Here is a 23,497-nt window from a genome sequence, read left to right on the forward strand (position 1 = left end):
GGAACTCCCCAAAAACTATTTTTAAAGTTGATTTAAGTAATTGGCAGTAGTTTTCTTGTTTTAAGTATTGTACCTAACAAACTCATATTTGGAAAGTGTTTAATTTTTTTAATCGTTTGAATTTCAACTTATCCCTGAAAGCGAATTTCATTATAAATTATACTTTGTATCCTAATGCTAAAATTCAACATAAAGTGTTAGGAGAAAAGTTTCTACCAAGAATCAATTTTCTATAAAATTCATTTAGCATAGAATAATCAGAGCAATTTTTAAAAAGAACTAAGGTTAGATGACTTACACTCCCTGATTTTAAGACTTAACTATGACATTACAGTAATCAAGACTGTGGATTACTGTAAGACATATACGTAAATGGAACAAAAACACAAGTCAAAGAATGGTAGAGAATATTGGCATGTTGACAAAAGATGTATATTCAATATAAAGAATTCTTAAGGCAAGAAGACAAACGACTTAAATAAAGAGCAAAAAATGTAAACACACAAGTGCATTAATATTGCTCAATATCATTAGCCATCAGAGCAATCCAAACCTACCATATATTCTAACCATTTCCAATATTACATATTTACCTAAGAGAAGTGTACATAAATGTTATAGCAACTTTTTCTTTTTGGTCTTTTCACTGCATATGGAGGTTCCCAGGCTAGGGGTCTAATTGGAGCTCTAGCCAGCGGCCTATGCCAGAGCCACAGCAACGTGGTATCCAAGCCGCATCTGCGGCCTACACCACAGCTCATGGCAACACCAGATCCTCAACCCACTGAGCAAGGCCATGGATCAAACTCACAACCTCATGGTTCTTAGTCAGATTCGTTAACCACTGAGCCATGACAGCAACTCCTGCAACTTTATTCTTAGAAGCCAAAAACTGGAGTTCCCATTCTGGCTCAACGGGTTAATAACAAAACTGACATAGTATCCACAAGGATGTGGGTTCGATCCCTGGCCTGCTCAGCAGGTTAAGAATCTGGGGTTGTCACAAGCAGCGGTTTAGGCTGTAGATGCGGCATGGATCCGTTGTTGTATGGCTGTGGCATAGGCCAGCAGCTGCAGCTCTGATTCAACCCCTAGCCTGGGAACTTCCATATGCCACAAGTGTGGCCCTAAAAAGAAAAAAGGAAAAAAAAAATGGGTGAATAGACAAATTATGGATGTATTCATATATAGAATTCTATATTCTTTTGTAGAATTGTATATGAATTAATAAGAGAATAGAATTCTACCAGTAATAAAAAAAGATATACCCAACAATGTGCAGCTATCACAGGAATATGCAGAATGAGAGACATCAGACCTAAAAGAATATACCATTTATATGAAAAATTCTAGAAAGTGGAGACTACCATACCAGCAGAAAGCAGATCTGTAATTGTCTGGGGTCAGGGTACAGATAGAAATTGACCACAGAGAGGCACAAAGAAATTTTTGGTGGTGATTCAAATATTCTATATCTTGATTTTGGTATTGGTTACACAGGTGTATACATTTGTCAAAACTCACTGAATTGTATGCTTTGAGTAATTATTATATGTAAATTATACCTCAATAATTTTTAAATAATCAATTTGTAGTATTCTCTAGTTTCTTTAAACCTTATGATTTTATATACTGCACTTTATTAATAGTATAGCAAAATATTCTGATTTTAAGAGAAATTTATATTTTTTACCATCCAATACCATTTTCCCTATCCCCTCTCTAAAAGATCAAAATTGTATGTGTATTTGATAAATATATGAAATAAGCATAAACAATCATAACTATTCATCATGTAAAGTTATCAGAGATTCCAAAAGCTAAGGAGCCACCTGGTACAATGGGAAACATACAGAATTTGAACTACAAAGACTTGGCTTCATATCCCAACTCTGCCTCTTAAGTATCTCTTGAACTTTGAGTGTATCAAATATCTGATTTGAAAAATGGGGGTATTATTTATGACCAAAAATTATGTGTGAAATGAAATAATAATGCAAAAGCACTTTGTAAACACAACAAATCCCTATACCTACTCACTGTACAGTCAGCTCATAATTACTTGTCAATAAAACTTCTGAACGAAAGTTCGACTTTGCCCATGGACTCTGAAAAGGTAAAAAATTATGTCATCTTCAACCAGAAATCTCCTGCACCAGTCTACACCTGAAGGTATAGGCCCTAAATACATGCTGGCTGAATTAATTTCAACTCCTGTTTCTGAACCCTAGCATTTCTGTTACTGTGTTCAGGGAAATTAAAGTATGGGGAGCCATGGACTATTTTCTCTAAGCTTAGGAGCCTAAACAGAAAATGCTTATAAGAAGAGGTATTACAGTATACAACTTTGGGAGTTCCCATCATGGCTCAGCAGTCACAAACCCAACTAGGATCCATGAAAACACAGATTCAATCCCTGGCCTTGCTCAGTGGGTTAAGGATCCTATGTTGCCATGAGCTGTGGCGTAGGTCACAGATGTGGCTGGGATCTGGCATTGCTGTGGCTGTGGTGTAGTCGGCAGCTGCAGCTCCGATTCTACCCCTAGCCTGAGAACTTCCATATGCTGAGGATGTGGCCCTAAAAAAGACTTAAAAAGAAGAAGAATCCACAGCTGTATATTGACAGCCTTAATGTTCAGATAAGTTAGATACCCATTTGCTTCTGACATCATAAAAGAAGGGACCACAAAAGACAACTTTAGGCTGTCCTCTTGTCCTGGCATAACAAGTCCCCTGGTTCAGAGAATTGAGTCCTTGAAGAATTAAGCCTTGTTGCTTCTAATCCATGTATAACTTTCTGGTAAATATGAAATATAATAAAAGACAAGCCATGAGAGGAACCACAGGATAAAATCAAGCTGATCACCTTTCCTCTATCTCCAGAAGTTAATAATTTGAAGATAGGTATATACTCTCTACTCCTCACTCCAACGCTGTGATGTTAGGGTAGGCGGCAGCTGTGCAACTCCAAAAGTTGACTAGTCTGACACCAACTACGGTGTTGCTGACATTTTCCCAATAAGTTTTATTAATCTTAATGCCACATATGTACCTTCCTCTAGCTAATGAGCAGTCTGAATGTAACAACTTGCAAACAAAGGCAGATACAAAGAAGAGAGGTGCAGATTTGTTTTTAATCTCCTCTGCACCTGGGAGTGAGAATAACTGCAAGCTTTTTGGGGATTATAAAGAGACTACATCTTTCCACTCTCTCTGGGATTCAGGACTGAGTGGATACACTGTTTCTGGGTCCAGTATTTGTGTATGGAAAATTTGTCTTTTCATTTTACTCTCATCCTCTAATAAACAGATGTATTCACTTCACAAAATACAAGACTATGGAGTTATTATATGGGGTCATAAACAAGCTTTGGGATAAGTAATTAGTTCTTCTGATCTTCCATTACTCTTCATTTTCATCTTATTAATGTTCAGATTTCAGTACAAGTTTTTTTAAATACAGCTTTAAACATAAAACAATAACCCTAGATAAAGAACTCAGGGATTTAGATATTTCCTAGTTATTCTTTCTGTTTTTAGTAGTTTTTTGACCCTTATACATGTATATAATAGTCACTATTAATATTCCTATTCTCTAATTTGTTATAAAAATTATAACCTTAATACAGTGATGCATTACATTTTAATTATGAGAAACTGCAACAAAATCTTTATATTGAACCCAAAATAATACAGTATGATTGTGGGATCTTATTTCTACATTAACATGTATATTTGTAATGTAGTATATGTGTGTGTGTGTGTGTGTTTACACTTTAGGTACATTTTACTACATTTATATGTTCACAGAAATTTTTATATAGAGGCATTGAAAAAATAAATAGACATAGTCATGGGTGTCATATGTGTATATATATATATATATATATATATATATGTATGTTATTTGGGATGCAAAGATATAAAAGATAGAAGAATCTAGTAATTGCCTTTAAGATCAGAGCGCAAAGCATTAGTTTGGATTTTACAAGGCCAGCCAGCAACAAAAGAGCAGTAATTTATGAGCTCAGCGTAAAAGAATAGCATAATTGCATTAAAAATTAATGCTAATGAACACTAAAATGGAGAAGGTGGTTATGATGAAAGTTTGTATTCATCTTCTCTGGTTTGAATGATGGCTAGTGGCTTGATTAATGGCTTAATTTCTATCAATTAGCGGGGAAAAATCTCCTGCGAGACAAGGGTAAATTGAGCATTGAATTACATATCTTGCTTTTGTGTGCTAAGAAAAAAGAGCTGCGTATCTCTGATATTAGCCACAGTGACAAATGTGGTGTGCCCTGCGATGTCTGCATTAGCTCTCCTGACAGGCGAGTTGTGTGTGGTTATGGGGTGTTTGGAGATGGCTGGCAGACAGCATTCACTGCAAGTTCCTTAGAAACATACAACTCTTCCATCTACAGAATTTTAATTAGAGTCAGTAAGAATTTTAGAATTAAAATGAACAACAAATAGCAACTTTAGAGCCTGTATTCTGCTCTGTTAATCTGGTATACCTCAAATTATATTCTTTTCTTCTATCCTGTTGAAATAAGAAAACTTCCAGTAGCTTTAGCCTTGTTGGAGTTATTATTCCTTAACCACTACTAAATCACAAACCTGATTTGATCACCCATGTTTATTACATTTGAAACACGCATAAGGCATTAGTCTATATAGTTGATCTGCATAGTGTTTTTTGGTTTAGCCAAATTCTCAGAAACCTTTCTAGTTTTTTGAAACAATAATTGCTGCACAATAAATACAGAACAGCTCTAAAGGGGTAATTTACTACCCAGGTGTCTTTAGGCTTAAATGAAAAAATGGTGTGTTTTCTTAAAACTTCATTTTCTTTATCCATTAATAAAGATTCTCAGAAGGTGATATATATAATTCTTTAAAAACATATTTGAGTATGAAAGATTCTGAAAAATGGAAAAATGTATGAAAAATGTCTGTAATCTAGCTTAAGATAATGCCAGAAGACGAAGACAATATATATGGCCTCTCTTCTACAAATAAAGCTACATTGTATTGTACTGAATGGATAAGCATTAAAATGCAGAATAAGAACAATACCAAGAACATTTATTATTCTAGTGAGAGGATGAGAAGGAGAAAAAAATAATGTATTGCTTAGCAAGTGTGGTAAAGAATTTGTATGGCTAGAAATAATGTCTGGATCACGGTTCAGGATTTGGATCCCACTTCTAGCCTTATGACCTTGGCCAAGTTACTTAAGCCTCCGTTTCTCATGTGAACAGTGAGAATAAAAATAGTACTATCTCTCATGGATCATAAGAGAGATGGTTAAGTTAAACGAGGTAATCCATGTGAAGCACTTAGCACTCAGAGCCATAAATGTAAGCTTCTTTTACTGCTGCGATTACTACTTCTGCAACCATAACAGCTCATCTGGCCTTTTTAACAACCATTTAAATGAAAAATTAGCCTCTATGACCCTCCTCACTGGAAAGGCCTTCCAGATACTGATGATCAAAACAAGTGTCTGCAGACTTACAAACACTGCACTAATATACGTTTGCTTAAAAACATGATTTCTACCACACAACTGCCATTTTAGGGAGTGTGGATTACTAGACATCCATTAGGAAGTGACAGGACCTCCCATCTCTTGAGTCACTGGAGCCTGGGAGGCCTTGTGTCAGCAAGCACTACTCAGCTCACCCTGCGGCACTCTTTGAGTCAGGGGCTCTCCAGTGTCTTGCTGGGTGATAAGCTTCAGCTGGGCCTTTTGTGCCTTCTCAGAGATGTGCCCAAGCCTGGGCCCTCTTCCCATTCTTCCCACAGTCTTGCCACAAGAGGTGTGAGTTAAAGATAGTTAATTGCCTCGCTGCACTCAAAAAAAAATAAAAATAAAAAATAAAAGAGATTGCCAGCTTAAAACATATGGCAGAAATGAGAGCTTTATAGCCAATTTCCATGTCTTTAGTATGACTGCTAAGTCAGCGCTGTAGTACTATTACTAATAATGGCTCTCAGAATTAAGGGCTTTTTATGCTCCCTTAGCCTTGTGCTGAACACAATGATCAGCATAACAGAACTCCCAGATTTCCATGACTTGCTCCTTCATATGATTCTTCTCTCTGCCATAATCACCAAGAAGTGCTTTCCTGGTTACCCCATGTGAGATAGCCCCCATTTCTCCTTTGTAGCCCTCTACCCTGCTGTATTTTCCTTGATTTTATATTGTTTATTTACATGTTTATTATTCATCTATTCCATTGAAACGGTAAGCTCCATGAAGGAAGAAATTCATATATGTCTCTAAACCCTCGTATGCAGACAATTCCTGAATGCACTCAAATATTTGGAAGTAGGCATGGAGTGAGAAAGGGAGGAAAAAAGAGGGAGTCAACCTCTCAACCATCCTATGATGTTTCAGCTGTTTCCCTGAGCCACAAAGGAGAAAACTGAAACCTTCACAATCCACTGGCCCAAGGTCACAAAGCTAATAAGTGGCAGAGACAGAGTTTAATCCAGATAGTCTGAATCTGGACCTATTAAAACTAACCACTTAAGGGCATTTGATTTCTTAAGTTACAAAAAACTTCCTATAATTTGACATCCCCCCCCGTGATTTTTTATAATGGTTACTTTAGTGACCTTTAATTTTTAAGTTTTCAGCAAATGTTTATTGACTGCTTACTAAATAATAGAGCACACTATACTAACTCCTGGAGTTGACACAAAGGGGTAAGTCCCCTCTAGCAGGGGAAATGAATCTTTCACTCATCAAGAGATTACTATCAGTGCAAGGTAACATATGCTGAGAGCCAAATGAATTATGGAGAAGGCTCCTTTTCTCACAGGTGGCAAGGATTCAGAAAAGGTAAAAGTATTTGAGGTGAGAGGAACTAAATGAGGTAGAATTTGCGTGGGTTTTCAGTGTTGATTTTGTTTTCCATAAAATATAGCTGATGCTCAGTTCACTTGCATTTATTAAAATGTTTATCAGAAATTCTTCACTGGTCATTCACATTAAAGTTATTCCTATTACTTAATTTGATATGGAAAGCATTTTTTTGGTAAGAGGAGTCTGTCTTGGACTCCATCCATGGGGGGGGTTGTTGTCAGAGACACTCCATGAGCCTCATTGGTATATATAACTTGGTTCTGTATCATAAGCTTCCAGAAGACTGGTAGACAAGCCACATTCTACTTAAGTTTTCTCTGTTCACGTTATTTGTGAATATCGACTCTAGAAATTGGTGCCCAGGTATATGGGATTTATGAACAACCTTAAAATGTTGGGATTGGATGAATTTTAATATATGGTTTATGAAAGAAACTTATTTATAATATTTGTTTTGAGGAGAAAGCAGTGGCTGCATTTCATTAAAACTTGTGTTGATGGAAGTTGTTTTAGCTTTAGAATTCCAACTAGCTTTATAGAATGTTTTATTTGTTTAAAAATTTTGTAAAATAGCCATCTTTATTTACTTATTTATTGAATAGCCAGTTGTTATTGTTTTCTTGGGTTTTTTTTTTTTTTCATTCTTGTAAAGCAGTTGAAAATGCTTTACATTTCAAAAGTTTTGTTTTGTTTTCAGTGTCTGTATTATATATACCATAAAGGAAATTTCACATATATTTTCACTTTTGACTAGAATTTGAGTCAATTTAAACTGAGAATAAGATCTTTTCTTGTATTATTTATGTATCTATAGCAATACTATTAGTATATATGTCTCCACCCACCCCGCCCCAGGAGAGAAAAGTAGCATAAGTAACTCAATAACTATGAATCCAACCGACCCAAACTCTTTGTAACGTAAGAATGCCTTTCAACTTTGGGGAAATTCATAAATTATTAATTTTCAAAGGGAGTCATTTGGAGATGAGATTTTCATGCGTAAGATACCTTTCACGAAACTCATGTTGTTTCTTAGCCCATGATTACATCCTGGGTAACAGTGCCATCTGCTGTTCTCAGCCTAGCATTGCTTCCAGTTTAGAGAGATTTGCGTGTCATCTACAAATTGTGTATGGATTAAAATTTTGTCTTTTCAAATCAAAGGTTTATCTTTGACCTTGTCGTCTTTATTTACTAATCTTAACTTTGTGTACCATTGTATCATATTTTAAAGAAATTTCTGTCAGTGTGTCATGTGAAATTGTCAGATATAACTTGAAGTATTAGGTGAGCCTAATTTTTATAACATTAGCAGTAACCAATAAAATATTTGATTTTAACTTTTCATCACAAAAGGAATAAAATAATTTTAAATTCAGTGAGTTAGTATTGATTTTTTTAGCCTGTAGTGACTTAGCTTTCTGACTCTGTTATTTTCTTTTACTGTGAAATACGTATCCCTTATGTGGACATCTTGCAAACAACCTATGGAAGTCATTTTGTTTACCAATGATGTGTTTTATCAAAAATCATCAAGTGCTAATATATATGTTTACTCCATGTTTACCATGTTAATGTTTAGAAACATCCTGTAATTTTTATTCTCCTAGGGTGTCACTTTATTTTTACCTCATGGCTGATGAATACAAGATACTTTGTATGCTAGGCATTCACAGGAAGCATGTGAATAATAACTAGTTTTTTTTAATAGTTATTTCCTCAATACAATTTTTTTCCTACTGTACAGCATGGTGACCCAGTTACACATACATGTACACATTCTATTTTTGCACATTATCATGCTCCCTCATAAGTGACTAGACATAGTTCCCAGTGCTACACAGCAGGATCTCATTGCTAATCCATTCCAAAGGCAATAGTTTGTATCTATTAGCCCCAAGCTCCCCAACCACCCCACTCCCTTCCCCTCCCCTTTGGCAACCACTAACTAGTTTTAATTCACTTTCTTTCCAGTCTTAAAATTGGTACAGAATTTTAAATGACAAATTGGCATGTAAAACTTAAAGAGCCTGAATTTAAAACAATTTACTATATATTATTGATGTGTTTTATTCTGCTTCTCCAAATGACAGGGTTATACATAAGGCGTACATTTGTAGACATTGATCTTAAAATTTTTGAGTATGAAGCAATTTAAAACCTTTTTTTATGCCTGTTTTCAGACAGCATGGAGCTGAGCTATTTATAAGGCTGAAAATGTAAATATCTCATGAATCTTTCAAATTTCAATTTAAATATCACTCTTTTACTCTTTAATTTAACTATCACCTGTAAAATATTTCCCACATTGTAAGGCTTTATTTTCATATTATAAGTCAGACAGATAGGCTTTCCCCTATCTCCCCTGTCACTTTGTTAGTCCTGAAGTGATCTTTAAAGAAACACAAAGATAATGTTCTGTTCTTCCTCTAATCTTTCTCTTTCCTTCCTATATAATTTCTCCCATACTATTTTGTTAAACATACTGGCACTTTGGCCAGCTTCTGTGCTAACACTTTTATTTATGCCCATATTTAAAGCTACAAACATTGCAAGCTTTAGACATCAAGTAATGTTTGTGAGCTCACCTCTGACATTTAATACTAATGATGTGCTTTGTAAATCCAAGTGAGAGAATATGTTAGAGAAAAAATATATAAAGGGCCAAACATTTGATACATATGAAACATCACCCTGAAGTAAGAAATACTGTCTTTTGGTTGAGAACTGGTGACTGTGAAGTAATTGTGAAACTAGTTAAGACCCGCAGAACCAAATGTGTTTTCATATTGACAAATTAAGGTCAGATCACTTGGAATGGTATCCATTATGATTTTTCTCTGCTATGTAATGCCATTATACATGTAACTAGTAAAAATATCCTCTGGCATGGGATGTGTTAATATTAATAAGTTAGCTGGGCAAAGAGTCTTCTCTCATTGTGCATGCTCAATTAGTACATTGCATAATTAAAATCCACAGGAGCTTTTATTCTAAAGCATGTGGAACTATTTGCTCTTCCATGACACTCTGACAGTCCTTGCTTTTATGTAGAAAAATGTATTCTTCCAAAGATGGGAGTGTTGGCTCTGATGGCTGTTACTTCCAAACATTCCATGCATGATTTCTCACATGAGAAAAGCCTGGTTACAGCTGTCAGGGACACATCTTCAGAAGCACTGTCTTTCTCTTAAATTAACTGAGGCTTGCATAAGACTATATAATTATAATTTGTAATTTGCTAAAAGTTAAAGCAAAGATTTTTCATAAAATGCTAATTTTTATTGAACATATTAAACCAAATTTCTTCTCATACTATCTGTATCATTCAACCTTTTCAGCTTATGTAAATATTACTTTGATGCAAGTAACTTTACTTCATTAAATCAGTTATTACAGTTGTTTCTTAAAATATAAATTCAGTTATTATTCATAAAGTCTAAAATCCCAGCACTTTTAGATGCCTTAGCTGAGTATACGGTAGCCACTAATTCAGCTATTATTCATACCAGCTTAGACCAAGAGTTTAAACAGCAAGGGTGCAAACTATAATGTTTCATTTTTCCTGGCCAGCTAACGTGTGAAAAAAAATATGTATATTCAAAGAATATGAAATGACACGTGTATATGGCTATTTATTAAAGCACTAAGTGTAAAAGCAAAGGCCTGCAAGCAACTCAAATGACCATTAATAGGATATGGGTAGGAAAAAAAAAAAGACTATCATAAAACCATAGAGTAGGTTACTATACATCTGTAACATAGAATGAGGAAGTCTCTGTACTACTATGGAAGACATACTCTTAAGTAAGAGAAATAATATACACAGGAATGTATACATTATGCTAATTTTGTGCAAGAAAGAAGGGAATATGTATACTTCTCTTTTCAGAAGTAAGCAATGGAAGGATAAAAATCAAATAATAAAAATGATTACTTATGGATTAGAGAAAGAACTAGGGGAATGGAATAGAAAGGGAAACCTAAACTTCTCTGAAAGATGTTTTAAATTTTGACTTTAGAACCATGTAAGTGTTCTATGCAATTAAAAAGCATCAGTCATGAAAACAATAGAATAAAAAAAGATCTAAAAATCAAAAATGAACAAATGAACCTGTGTATCAAGTTGCTGCGTAATCACATGGAGAATTACTTCAAGTGACTTCAGAGTTTTAACAGTTCATCAGTGGAGTGAATCCTAAGATCAAAAAGAACCATAAAGAAATTTTAAACTGCATTAATACATCTCATTGTTACTAGTCATGTTTGTATTATTATTTTGAAACTAGTACATCCTCAGCTCGCATATTATGAAAAACATAATATAAAAGTACTTTTGATAATACCATTAAGGCCTGATATTCTTTGAAGAAAAGATATACTAGTATAACAGATTTACAAGTCCTATGATCCTTAATTTGGTTAGTAATATCATCATGAACTCGTATTAATTTTTCTTTTTTAAAAATATATATTTCCTATCCCATCCACTGAAAAGGCTAAGAAGCAATGACAATGTAGTAACAATAAACACCCTTACCGCCCAGGTTATTGTCTTTAAATATCATTTCCCATTACAAGGAATCCCAGGCCCTTTGGAGAAATGTCTAATTTAAAGTCTAAGGTAGGAACTGTACAAGATGAACCTGGGACATCTTATCACACCTTGGCAAAAGAGATCATATCAAAAGAATGCATGAGCCAACTTGAAGAGGCTCTCACTACCCAAAGGTAGAATCAAATTATTAAAATGATCACTATGGTTTGAAATTCATTAATATATATATAAATACTCATGAGCTCATAGTGGTTATCTTTGGATCAAAATTGATAAAGGGAAAGTATTAAATATTTATCCTGCCTTTTCCTGTACAGACCATATTTGACAGTCACAAAAGGGTCAGTGAGGGAAGTTCTTTATTGTAGAAGAATCAAAGCCAATAAATGCAGGATAAATATAAAATTAGAAAAAAAATCACCATTTTGCAATGTCTAATAAAGGATCTAAGCAACAAACATTAATGTCTGCCAAAACCATTAAGTTAAAGTTTGATGGAGAACTTTATAACAGAGTTCAGGCTGACATCAACTTGGACCTACCTATCAATCTTATCATTGAAAGTGGAAGCAGCACATCCTAATATGATGTAGTAAGAATTACACATCATCTCCTATGAGGTATTCTTAGCCAAAATAAATTGAATCTGAATCGTATCCCTTTCTTGATCTAACTACTGGTTTACACAAAATACGAGGGATAGAAGAACATGTTAGGGAGTTCCCGTCGTGGCACAGTGGTTAACAAATCCTACTAGGAACCATGAGGTTGCGGGTTCAGTCCCTGGCCTTGCTCAGTGGGTTAAGGATCCGGCGTTGCGTGAGCTGTAAGGTTGCAGACGCGGCTCAGATCCCTCGTTCTATGGCTCTGGTGTAGGCCAGTGGCTACAGCTCCCATTCGACCCCTAGCCTGGGAACCTCCATATGCCGCAAGAGCGGCCCAAGAAATGGCAAAAAAGAAAAAAAAAAAAAAGAAGAAGAAGAAGAACATGTTAAGTAACACCATGAGACTAAAATCAGTGAAATCCAGAATGTAGGAAATTTTAAAGGCTAATCAGTTTTCTTCAGTAAATAAATGGCTGAAAAGAAGAAATGGTAGACTGTATGTGATTAAAAGGGATTTAAGATACATAGCAACTAATGTAATGTGCAGACCTTGTTTGGATCCTGTTTCAAACAGACCAACTTTATTTACTTTCCTGGATAATCAGCAAAAATTAAATATGGGCAATATGCGATAATACTAAAGAATTACTGCTAGTGATGTTGGATGTGGAGATAGTATTGTAGTTATGTTGCTGTTTTGTTTTGTTTTTTTCTCAAGCCCATATCTGAGTTGCCTAATAAAATATTTAGGGGTAACATGGCATGACGTCTGGGATTTATCTGTAAATATTCCAGGTCCACCCCAAAAATTGAAGTAGGCATGGATAGATTAAATAGGAATAACAGAAAATTAGTTATTGTAAAAACTAGGTGATGGGTACGGATGGAATCATTGTGTTTTTATTTCTTTTATATGCATTTCCATAGTAAAATTGAAAAAAAAAAGTAAAGTCCTCCTACCAGATTAGCCCAGATTATCTTGGATCATTATAGCAGTACCTTCTCAGCAATGTTTTAGGTTTTAGGTGAGAGTCTTAGTGTATAGGAATGTTATATTTGTGGGTCTCCAGAAGGGGAAAAAGTTTCTATTGTAATTTAAATATAATGTCTTTTTCTTTCCATCCAGTCAAATTTGATAAGTCATAAAATTACTCTATAGAACGCTGCTTGGATATAGTGTTGTTAACAAGCATACACACCAAAATACACTGACATTATACCCTCTTTTATAGACCAAGCCACCCTGGTTGAACAAGTAAAAAGAGTCAAAGAAATTGAAGCCATTGAAAGCGATTCTTTTGTTCAGCAAACATTCAGATCAAGTAAAGAAGTCAAAAAGGTAAGTTTTCATCCAGGCATTATGAATAAGCCTTTAGATTCTAACTGAAGAGATGCTTTATTAATGGATTTTACTTAAATGTAAGTGCTTCTTCTAATAGACGCAGCAGGGCAGGAGAGTGTCAGCATATTACTGAGAGAATAAATCAGTGAGAATCAGTTCAAGTTTAACTCGTTAAAAAAAAACCTGTAAAAATGTATCTGATGCCATTTTTCTTTTAAAATTCACTAAGACAAAGTAAAATGTAAACATGACAGTTCTGTAATAGCAATATGCATTTCATGAACATGCAGTTTTCTTTTCAAATGTATACGTCTATTTTTTGAGTTGACATTGCTAGAAAAAAGTTAGAAAAGAACTTTAGCAATAAAATTATTACCCAAATAGTAACATGTATCTGTACTCTTTGCCCATATGGGCATCATTTATTCAGCTCTACTAAGAGCAGGCTTGATTGTCATATTGTTTCTGTTGAATATTTCATGTATTCTTTCAATCATTATCAGGGCTGCTTTTTAGAATTTGTATTCCTTTAGTAAGAAAAGGCTATCTACTGTGAAATACATGTATTCTTTAATATCATACCTGTAATAGAGACATGGTATAGTTACCACTTAATCAAAAATATTCTTTATCGATACATATGTTAATGACTGTAGAGTACTCTGTTGATGAATTTATAGTAATTCACTTATCTTTTTTTTCTGATAGTAGATATTTAAGTAGTTGTAAGTTTGGAGATATTATATACATGTTTGTAAAATATCCATTATTATCACCTTAAGATAAATTTTTCAGGATGGAGTTATTTATTAAAGGTTAATATTATTTATTTTCATGCATGTTCTCAAAGTCATTCTCCCAGAATGTTGTGCTGATTCAAATTCCACCCAGAAGTGCATGGAGCTGTTTGCCTCTCACACCCTGGTTAATACCAAGTCTAGACTTTTTCATATTTATTGACCTGATAGGTAAAAACTTCCCTTTTGTTGTTCCATCAGCATTTCTTTTGCTACTAGTGAGACAGATGCCTTTTCAGTTACCATATACATTTTTAAATAATCCATTCTGGAAACATGAATTGAGCACAGGCAGGATGACAGGCACACTGCACTAGACAGCCTTGGTTGATCCTTGCTCCCTGCCTTGTTATTTTGCTGATTTCAGTTGAACATTTTGTAGTGTGTCACCACAACTCCTAAAAAAAGGAGCTGTGAAATGAGCATTAAGAAATACAGTTGCTCATTTTATTTAATATCTTACTCTTATACATTGAAGCCATTCGTATGTCCTAATAGAATTATAATTTATTTTGAAGTTACTTTTGTTGTATTTGTTTTCTGGAGTTCATCCTGACTTCCCAGTTCTCACTGGATGCACTTAAGATAAACTAGCATTTTTCTTTCCATGGAAATATTTCTCTATGGTTAATACATTTAATTTTCATGTAAACAACTTTTTCCTATTTGGTTTTAGTTATTAAGATAGTAAACTTATTTTTAATTCCATTCCTCTCTCTCAAGATACTAGCATTTCTTTCAGTAACTGGTAAAATAGCAGTGAACAAGGAAATTCATCTAAATACAGCTTAAAAATGTAGTGGAAGGAGCTTAGGCTTTGGACTCAAGGAGATATGAGTTTGAACCTTAACTTCTACACTTCCTACCATGATTTATGATTTTGAGCAAACATCTCAACCTCTTTCCAAACCTCAGTTTCCAAATTCATAAAATAGAGCTAATAACCTACTTTTTAGAGTAACTGAGGAATAAGTATAATGATTATCAAATATCTAACGTGGTTCTTGATCTACTAAATGTTTATTTCTAAATAATATACTCTAGCATCTAAATTATTCAATATCTAAGTACATTCTATAAACTAAGTATAGTGCTTGAAAACTTCTACTACTGCAGGTTCTTAATCTGTTTAGGTATAAACACCTTACCCCATTTACATTTCTCTAATATGCCCCTTATTTGTCCTGAATCTTTTGCTGGTATAAGATGGACCCCTTGCTGAGAAACATAGAAATTCTTTAACTATCTAATTTCACCGTATAAGTCTGTTGAAATATGTAAGTGTAATAATATCTATGTATTTGATTTCCAGAATTAATAATGTTTTTACTTTGCTGTAGGCCCTAGAAAAGTTTTAAAATATTACTTCCTATGGTTATTAATCTTACAATAACTGGTTAGATCCAAGAGAAAAATTCTTCTTCCCAAATCTATAACAAAACACTATATATGATTAAATGGGCTTCCCATGGGACTACTATAAAGGAATTTCACTTACATCTTTTTTCAGAGGCACCACCATTATCAGTTATTTTAATTATTAGTTTTCATTTGCTCTAGTTTTTAGTGCTGAGTTAGAATTTACTCAGTATAGCTTTTCTTGCACTTTCAGTTCAGAAGCCACTGTTAGAGATTGAAAGGGATTGATGGAACAGGAGCCTCTTCATTTTGCAAGCAACCTTCATAAATCTGTATGAGAGAAACTCACTCTCTGTTTCAGTTATCTTTTAAAAAGAGGTTCCCATTCCTGAATCTAATCAAAGCCATTTATGATAAACCCACAGCAAATATAATCCTCAATGGGGAAAAACTGAAAGCCTTCTCACTCAAATCTGGAACAAGACAGGGATGCCCACTCTCACCACTGCTCTTCAACATAGTTTTGGAAGTCCTGGCCACAGCAGTTAGACAAACAAAAGAAATAAAAGGCATCCATATAGGAAGAGAAGAGATCAAACTGTCACTGTATGCAGATGACATGATACTATACATAGAAAACCCTAAGGACTCAACCCCAAAACTCCTTGAACTGATTAATAAATTCAGCAAAGTAGCAGGATATAAGATTAACATTCAGAAGTCAGTTGCATTTCTGTATACCAGCAATAAAACATTAGAAAAGGAATACAAAAATACAATACCTTTTAAAATTGTACCTCACAAAATCAAATACCTCGGAATACACCTGACCAAGGAGGTAAAGGATTTATATGCTGAGAACTATAAAACTTTAATCAAAGAACTCAAAGAAGATGTAAAGAAATGGAAAGATATTCCATGTTCCTGGATTGGGAAAATCAATATTGTAAAAATGGCCATACTACCCAAAGCAATCTACAGATTCAGTGCAATCCCTATCAAATTACCCATGACATTTTTCACAGAACTAGAACAAACAATCCAAACATTTATATGGAACCACAAAAGACAATCCTGAGAAACAAAAACCAAGCAGGAGGCATAACTCTCCCAGACTTCAAGAAATACTACAAAGCCACAGTCATCAAAACAGTGTGGTACTGGTACCAAAACAGACAGACAGACCAATGGAACAGAATAGAGAATCCGGAAATAAACCCTGACACCTATGGTCAATTAATCTTTGACAAGGGAGGCAAGAACATCAAATGGGAAAAAGAAAGTCTATTCAGCAAGCATTGCTGGGAAACCTGGACAGCTGCATGCAAAGCAATGAAACTAGAACACACCCTCACACCATGCACAAAAATAAACTACAAATGGCTGAAAGACTTCAATATACGACAGGACACCATCAAACTCCTAGAAGAAGACATAGGCAAAACACTCTCTGACATCAACATTATGAATATTTTCTCAGGTCAGTCTCCCAAAGCAATAGAAACTAGAGCAAAAATAAACCCATGGGACCTCATCAAACTGAAAAGCTTTTGCACAGCAAAGGAAACCCAAAAGAAAACAAAAAGACAACTTACAGAATGGGAGAAAATAGTTTCAAATGATGCAACTGACAAGGGCTTAATCTCTAGAATATATAAACAACTTATACAACCCAACAGCAAAAAAACCAATCAATCAATGGAAAAGTGGGCTAAAGACCTGAATAGACATTTCTCCAAAGAAGATATACAGATGGCCAACAAACACATGAAAAAATGCTCAACATCGCTGATTATAAGAGAAATGCAAATCAAAACCACCATGAGATACCACCTCACACCAGTCAGAATGGCCATCATTAATAAATCCACAAATAACAAGTGCTGGAGGGGCTGTGGAGAAAAGGGAACCCTCCTGCACTGCTGGTGGGAATGTAAACTGGTACAGCCACTATGGAGAACAGTTTGGAGATACCTTAGAAATCTATACATAGAACTTCCATATGACCCCGCAATCCCACTCTTGGGCATCTATCCGGACAAAACTCTACTTAAAAGAGACACATGCACCCGCATGTTCATTGCAGCACTATTCACAATAGCCAGGACATGGAAACAACCCAAATGTCCATCGACAGATGATTGGATTCAGAAGAAGTGGTATATATACACAATGGATTACTACTCAGCCATAAAAAAGAATGACATAATGCCATTTGCAGCAACATGGATGGAACTAGAGACTCTCATCCTGAGTGAAATGAGCCAGAAAGACAAAGACAAATACCATATGATATCACTTATAACTGGAATCTAATATCCAGCACAAATGAACATCTCCTCAGAAAAGAAAATCATGGACTTGGAGAAGAGACTTGTGGCTGCCTGATGGGAGGGAGAGGGAGTGGGAGGGATCGGGAGCTTGGACTTATCAGACACAACTTAGAATAGATTTACAAGGAGATCCTGCTGAATAGCATTGAGAACTATGTCTAGATACTCATGTTGCAACAGAAGAAAGGGTGGGGGAAAAAATGTAATTGTAATGTATACATGTAAGGATAACCTGACCCCCTTGCTGTACAGTGGGAAAATAAAAAAAAAATAAAAAGAGGTTCCCCTTGACAATAATTCAGAGAAAGAAATAAAATCAATCTGGAAAGCCTAGAACTGGCTTGTTCCAGCTTGGGTAAGTATGATAGAGAAGCAGAAGCTGCCTGGAAATAATAATCCAGCACTATGGATTGAACCACTTAGAAATGTATTTAGTTAAAATATTTTCCCAATAATTTTATTTATTTCCTCTAAAATTCAAATCAAATTACAATAAATCTTGCATTTAGCAATTAGGAAGCAGTGGTCAAAACATGAGATGTAGAATCAGACCTGGAACCACATTCCGATTCTGCCATTTACAGGCTATATATCCTTAAACTATGTAATAACCTCATTAAACCTTGGCTCTCTTCTCTTTTAAATGAGAATAATACCTATAGCAGAGGATTCAATAAGGAAGAGCAAAATACTTTACATAAAACAGTCAAGTGCCTGGCATCTAGTAAGTACTCAGAAAGTGAAAGCTGTTAATCCTCTTCCTGCAGCTGTTCCACCGTCTTCCCTTACTGAACAATGAGGGCTGCATTTATCTGTGGCTTCCTTAAGCGGAATTGTAGATGCAATGATTCCCATTTTGGTTGGGCCAAAGAGTGTTTTGTGTAATTTTTTATGGTCTATAGACCCTAAAATTCTCCTTATCTGAGGCTTGGTGACTTACTATATTACCAAGCAAATAGTTAAAAATTACTTTACACAGGGAGTTCCCGTCGTGGCGCAGTGGTTAACGAATCCGACTAGGAACCATGAGGTTGCGGGTTCGGTCCCTGCCCTTGCTCAGTGGGTTAACGATCCGGCGTTGCCGTGAGCTGTGGTGTAGGTTGCAGACGCGGCTCGGATCCCGCGTTGCTGTGGCTCTGGCGTAGGCCGGTGGCTACAGCTCCGATTCGACCCTAGCCTGGAACCTCCATATGCCGCGGAGCGGCCCAAGAAATAGCAACAACAACAACAGACAAAAAAAGACAAAAGACAAAAAAAAAAAAAAAAAAAAAAAAAAAAAAAAAAAAAAAAAAATTACTTTACACAGTAACTTCCTGGTTTCATGTATAGACATCAGCTGTGAACTAATTTGTTCCAATAGAACTATTTGGAAACATTAAAACTCTAAGCAAATGGCATAAAATAATGTTGTTTCCTGGAGGCACTTTTTAAAATATTTTAAAATAAAATTACCAAAATTATGATAACTACCATTGATACTAGACATTTAACATTTATGATTTATATAGTATCCTAATAACCCTTATTAATAGCTGAGGAAGCTGAAGTTTAACACATTTTATAACCCATGGTCAAACTGCTAATAAATGATAAGAAAGCAGCATCCAAACCAAATTTATCTAACTCCAGAGCCCATGTTTTTCCTGCTAATCAAATACCTCTCATAATTGTGAACTCAGTCAGTGCATATTTCTTGTTGATGTGTGAAGAAAGTACGCACTAAAGTGACCCAATGGGGAATGTGCTAAAAAGCCTCAGAAGATGAAATTTACCTTGATGAATATACGTAAAACAATATGAAGTTTTAGCCAGTCAACGCTGGACTTGTATTAGTCATCACATTTCAGAATGATCAAAAGGGCAGTGATGGGCCAACAATGAATAAATTCGCACTCAACTGTAATATAAAACAGAGGGTCAATTTATTAGTTTAGAAAAGTGATGATATCCCTTTCCAGTTTCTAAAATGTCTGTGTCTGCAGTATAAGGTAAGGTTTCAGGATGCCCAAGAAGCTGAATTATTTATCAGGAGATTACTTAGCAAAGGGAGGTAAATTATCTAGAGGACCATTTCATCCAGGTCACAGGGAAATGTGATGGACTAACCCTGATGCATAGCAAAGACTAACTCTCTTGAGGACTAAAGTATGACCCAACCTTCCACATCCTTCTCTCCCGGACACTTCTACACACAGTGGTGTATAGTTTTTATCTCTAAAAGAGGCTTTTCTATAACTAGCCAACCTCTCAGTTGGTGGTGTCTTTAACAGTGTTAATTCCACTAATTTAGCTAGGGAGCTATTACCAGAAAAGTGGCTATTACCAATGACATGCTAGACATGTGTCTCCTGCAACACATATTGATTGAGCTAGTTTAACTCTCTGCAATCGTATTTCTCAAGTGTGAGAAATATGTGATAATCAGATAGTTCCTGCTATATCATCAGTGTGAGGAACCACGATGCAGCTTGTTTTCAAACTGCAGTCCAAAATATGCTTATTACCAATTATTCAATCCTAAAATTGTTGTATTTGGCAGCTATCCACCTGTGTTCAAAAGAGGGTAACTAAATTTAAGCAGCGAGGTCATTTGTTCTAAGTACATGTTAAAAGTTTTCCAAAATGAACCACGAGGTGGCAGTGCTACTCAAAGCCAACTGTTTGATAGTGGCCATGTTGAGCATTTTTTTATATTCAAATTTTCTCTAACAGCTTTCCTCACTTGAATAAAGAAGCAATTAATGGTCCTCTTCACACATTTTTGACTACCCATTATTAAATAAAAACTTCTACACTCTGACCCTAACCCTTGAGAACTTTTCCTTATGTGTGTATAAGCACTTCTCAAAGAAAATTTTACTGTGTAGGTAAAAACAAAATCACATTACTTGGTTTTTATAATAGAATGCTATCTCTGCCCCCTTGAATATGTGCAAAACACATCTTTGCCAACCAGAATAACAACACCTTGCATTTTTTCAAGGTAGTTCAACATGGACAGCCAATCTCTTAGCTGAGCCCTATCAAAGCCCTAAATATGCAGAATGCCATGCTTTTATATTCCCTGCATGACAATATAGAGTACAAAAAAATGATGTCCTGAACCTCATTGGATTAGTATACTTCTCACTTTCCCCTGTGCAGAATATTGGGCTTATTCAGTTTTATAGAGAGTCCGTATATCGAGTCTTCTACAACCAGTATGTTGGAGACAAGGAAATGCTTGCAATCCCGGGGGGAAAAGAATTGGTTCCAAAGTATAAGAAGAAAACTGCCAAATCAAATTTGCAAATATTTATTTAAGCATCTCTATGTAACTTGTTACAATTTGTAATTATGTATATATTTTTGTATTTATTTGTTAGAGACCTGTCATTCCATTAGCAAAATGTAATCTCCAATTTCACAGAGAAGATATGTTCTTATTCTCTCTTGTGTACCCAGTGCTGAGCAATCAGTAGTGCTCAATAAATACTAGTTAAATAGATGGATCTCCAACTCTGAGATGAATTATTCTAATAAAGAATTAACTAATTCATGCATATTTCCTTTTCTAGATGTTTTCCCCAGGGAAATCTATTTAGCACTTCATTCAGAGGAGTGGATGTTCAGAAGTAGATAAGTCAAAAGAAAATGGAAATTGAAAAACTATAGGTATAGAACCAATAGGTATAGGGGGGAAAAAAAGGCTAAATAGTGGAATTAATCTCCCAATTATCCAGATTTTTTTTAATTTTAACTTTTCATTTCAATTTCTCATCTAATCCATTTCATATTATCCCTGCAATCTTGCTGTTAATCAGCCATTTCCCTGGCTTCTCCTCTCTTAGGGAGGGAGATACTGGAATTAACCTGAGTTAACACTGCACTCCTGGTTCCTTCCAGGCAGAAACAATGAGGCATTCGTCTTTTTGTCCCCAGCACTTAGCATAGTACATGGCACATAATATTCCATACAATAGAATATGATTGGGCAACAAAAAGGAATGAAATATTGGTAGATGCTCCAACATGGATGAACCTTGAAAACATTATGCTGAATGAAAGAAGCCAGTAAAAAAAAACCCACATAACATATGATTCCTTTTATATGAAATGTCCAGAATAGCCAAATCCATAAAGACAGAAAATAGATTAGTGGTTGCCTAGGAACGGGAGGGTTGGGAGAAATGGGGAGCAGCAGTTGCTGATGGGTATGAGGTTTTTTTAGGAGGATGAAAATGTACTAAAGTTGCATGTGGTGATAATTAAAAAGTCTTATTGAGGGAGTTCCTGTCGTGGCACAGCGGAAACAAATCCAACTGGGAACCATTAGGTTATGGGTTTGATCCCTGGCATCGTTCAGTGGGTTAAGGATCCAGCGTTGCTGTGAGCTGCGGCATAGTTCGCAGATGTAGCTCGGATCCCAGGTTGCTGTGGCTGTGGTGTAGGCTGGCAACTGTAGCTCCGATTGGACCCCTAGCCTGGGAACCTCCATATGCCTCGAATGTGACCCTAAAAAAATTTTTTTTAATTAAAAAAATAAAAAACTCTATTGATATAATAAAAGCTGTATGAATTGTGAAATGGAATTATATCTCAGTAAGGCTGTTATTAAGAAATAATAATAATATCCTTTGAATTTGCTTTTTATTCCTAAAGGGACCAACTAAATGGAGATCCTTTGAGCTTGTTTTAATTAATAGAATTTAGATATATGAAATGTGTATATTTTTTCAGTGGTATAGACTCATGAGTACCAATTTCTTAAAAATAGATTAATCATAAGAAATAACGTTTTCGGAGTTCCCATTGTGGTGCAGTGGTTAACGAATCTGACTGGGAACCATGAGGTTGCAGGTTCAATTCCTGGCCCTGCTCAGTACTTAAGGATCCGGCGTTGCCATGAGCTGTGGTGTAGGTCGCAGATGCAGCTCAGATCCCGCGTTGCTGTGGCTCTGGTATAGGCTGGCAGCTACAGCTCCGACTAGACCCCTAGCCTGGAAACCTGGGAGCGGCCCCAGAAGAGGCAAAAAGACAAAAAGAAAGAAATAACGTTTTCACCATGTTTTTATATTTGCTTGTTTTAGGAATAATTGTTTCTTATTTAATAACCTAGGTCCTCTTTATGGTTCATATCATCTCAGAGGAGGCCAATTGAGCAATTATTAGAAATATTATTAACTATTGTCAGAAATAACTTTAAAATCAGAAATGTTATTAAAGCAAAATATTAATTGAATGTTGTAGTCCAATTAATAACATGTGTTTTATGTTTTAGTCAGTGGAGCCTAGTGAAGTGAAGCATGCAGCTGCAACATCAGGACCAGCATCAGTAGTAGCTGATCCACCAAATAATGAGAAAGAAATAGACCCTGGCAGCATCCCTACTGCTATCAAGTACCAAGATGACAATTCTCTGGCCCATCCAAATGTAAGATCCTTAAGAATGTCAGTTTACACAGAGAACAGACCTGTAGTTGCCAAGAAGGAGGGCAAAGGGTTTGGGATGGACTGGGGGTTCAGGGTTAGTAGTTGCAAACTATTGCATTTAGAATGGATAAGCAATGAGGTCTTACTGTACAGCACAGGGAACTATATCCAGTCTCTTGGAATAGACTATGATAGAAAATAATGTAAGAAAGAG

At 35.4% G+C, this 23,497-nt stretch overlaps 1 protein-coding gene across 1 annotated transcript in view; it reads left to right on the top strand.

Moving 5' to 3' along the window:
• The window catches only part of RSRC1 (arginine and serine rich coiled-coil 1), a 444,294-nt gene that overhangs the window by 414,634 nt on the left and 6,163 nt on the right, over positions 1-23,497 (top strand). The window contains exons 8-9 of the mRNA XM_021069723.1: positions 13,273-13,379; positions 23,132-23,284. Of these exons, the coding sequence (XP_020925382.1) occupies positions 13,273-13,379; positions 23,132-23,284 (260 nt within the window). The remainder of the gene's footprint in view (positions 1-13,272; positions 13,380-23,131; positions 23,285-23,497) is intronic.

The sequence above is a fragment of the Sus scrofa genome, chromosome 13, assembly GCF_000003025.6.
Source record: "Sus scrofa isolate TJ Tabasco breed Duroc chromosome 13, Sscrofa11.1, whole genome shotgun sequence".
Classification (NCBI taxonomy): Eukaryota; Metazoa; Chordata; class Mammalia; order Artiodactyla; family Suidae; genus Sus; species Sus scrofa.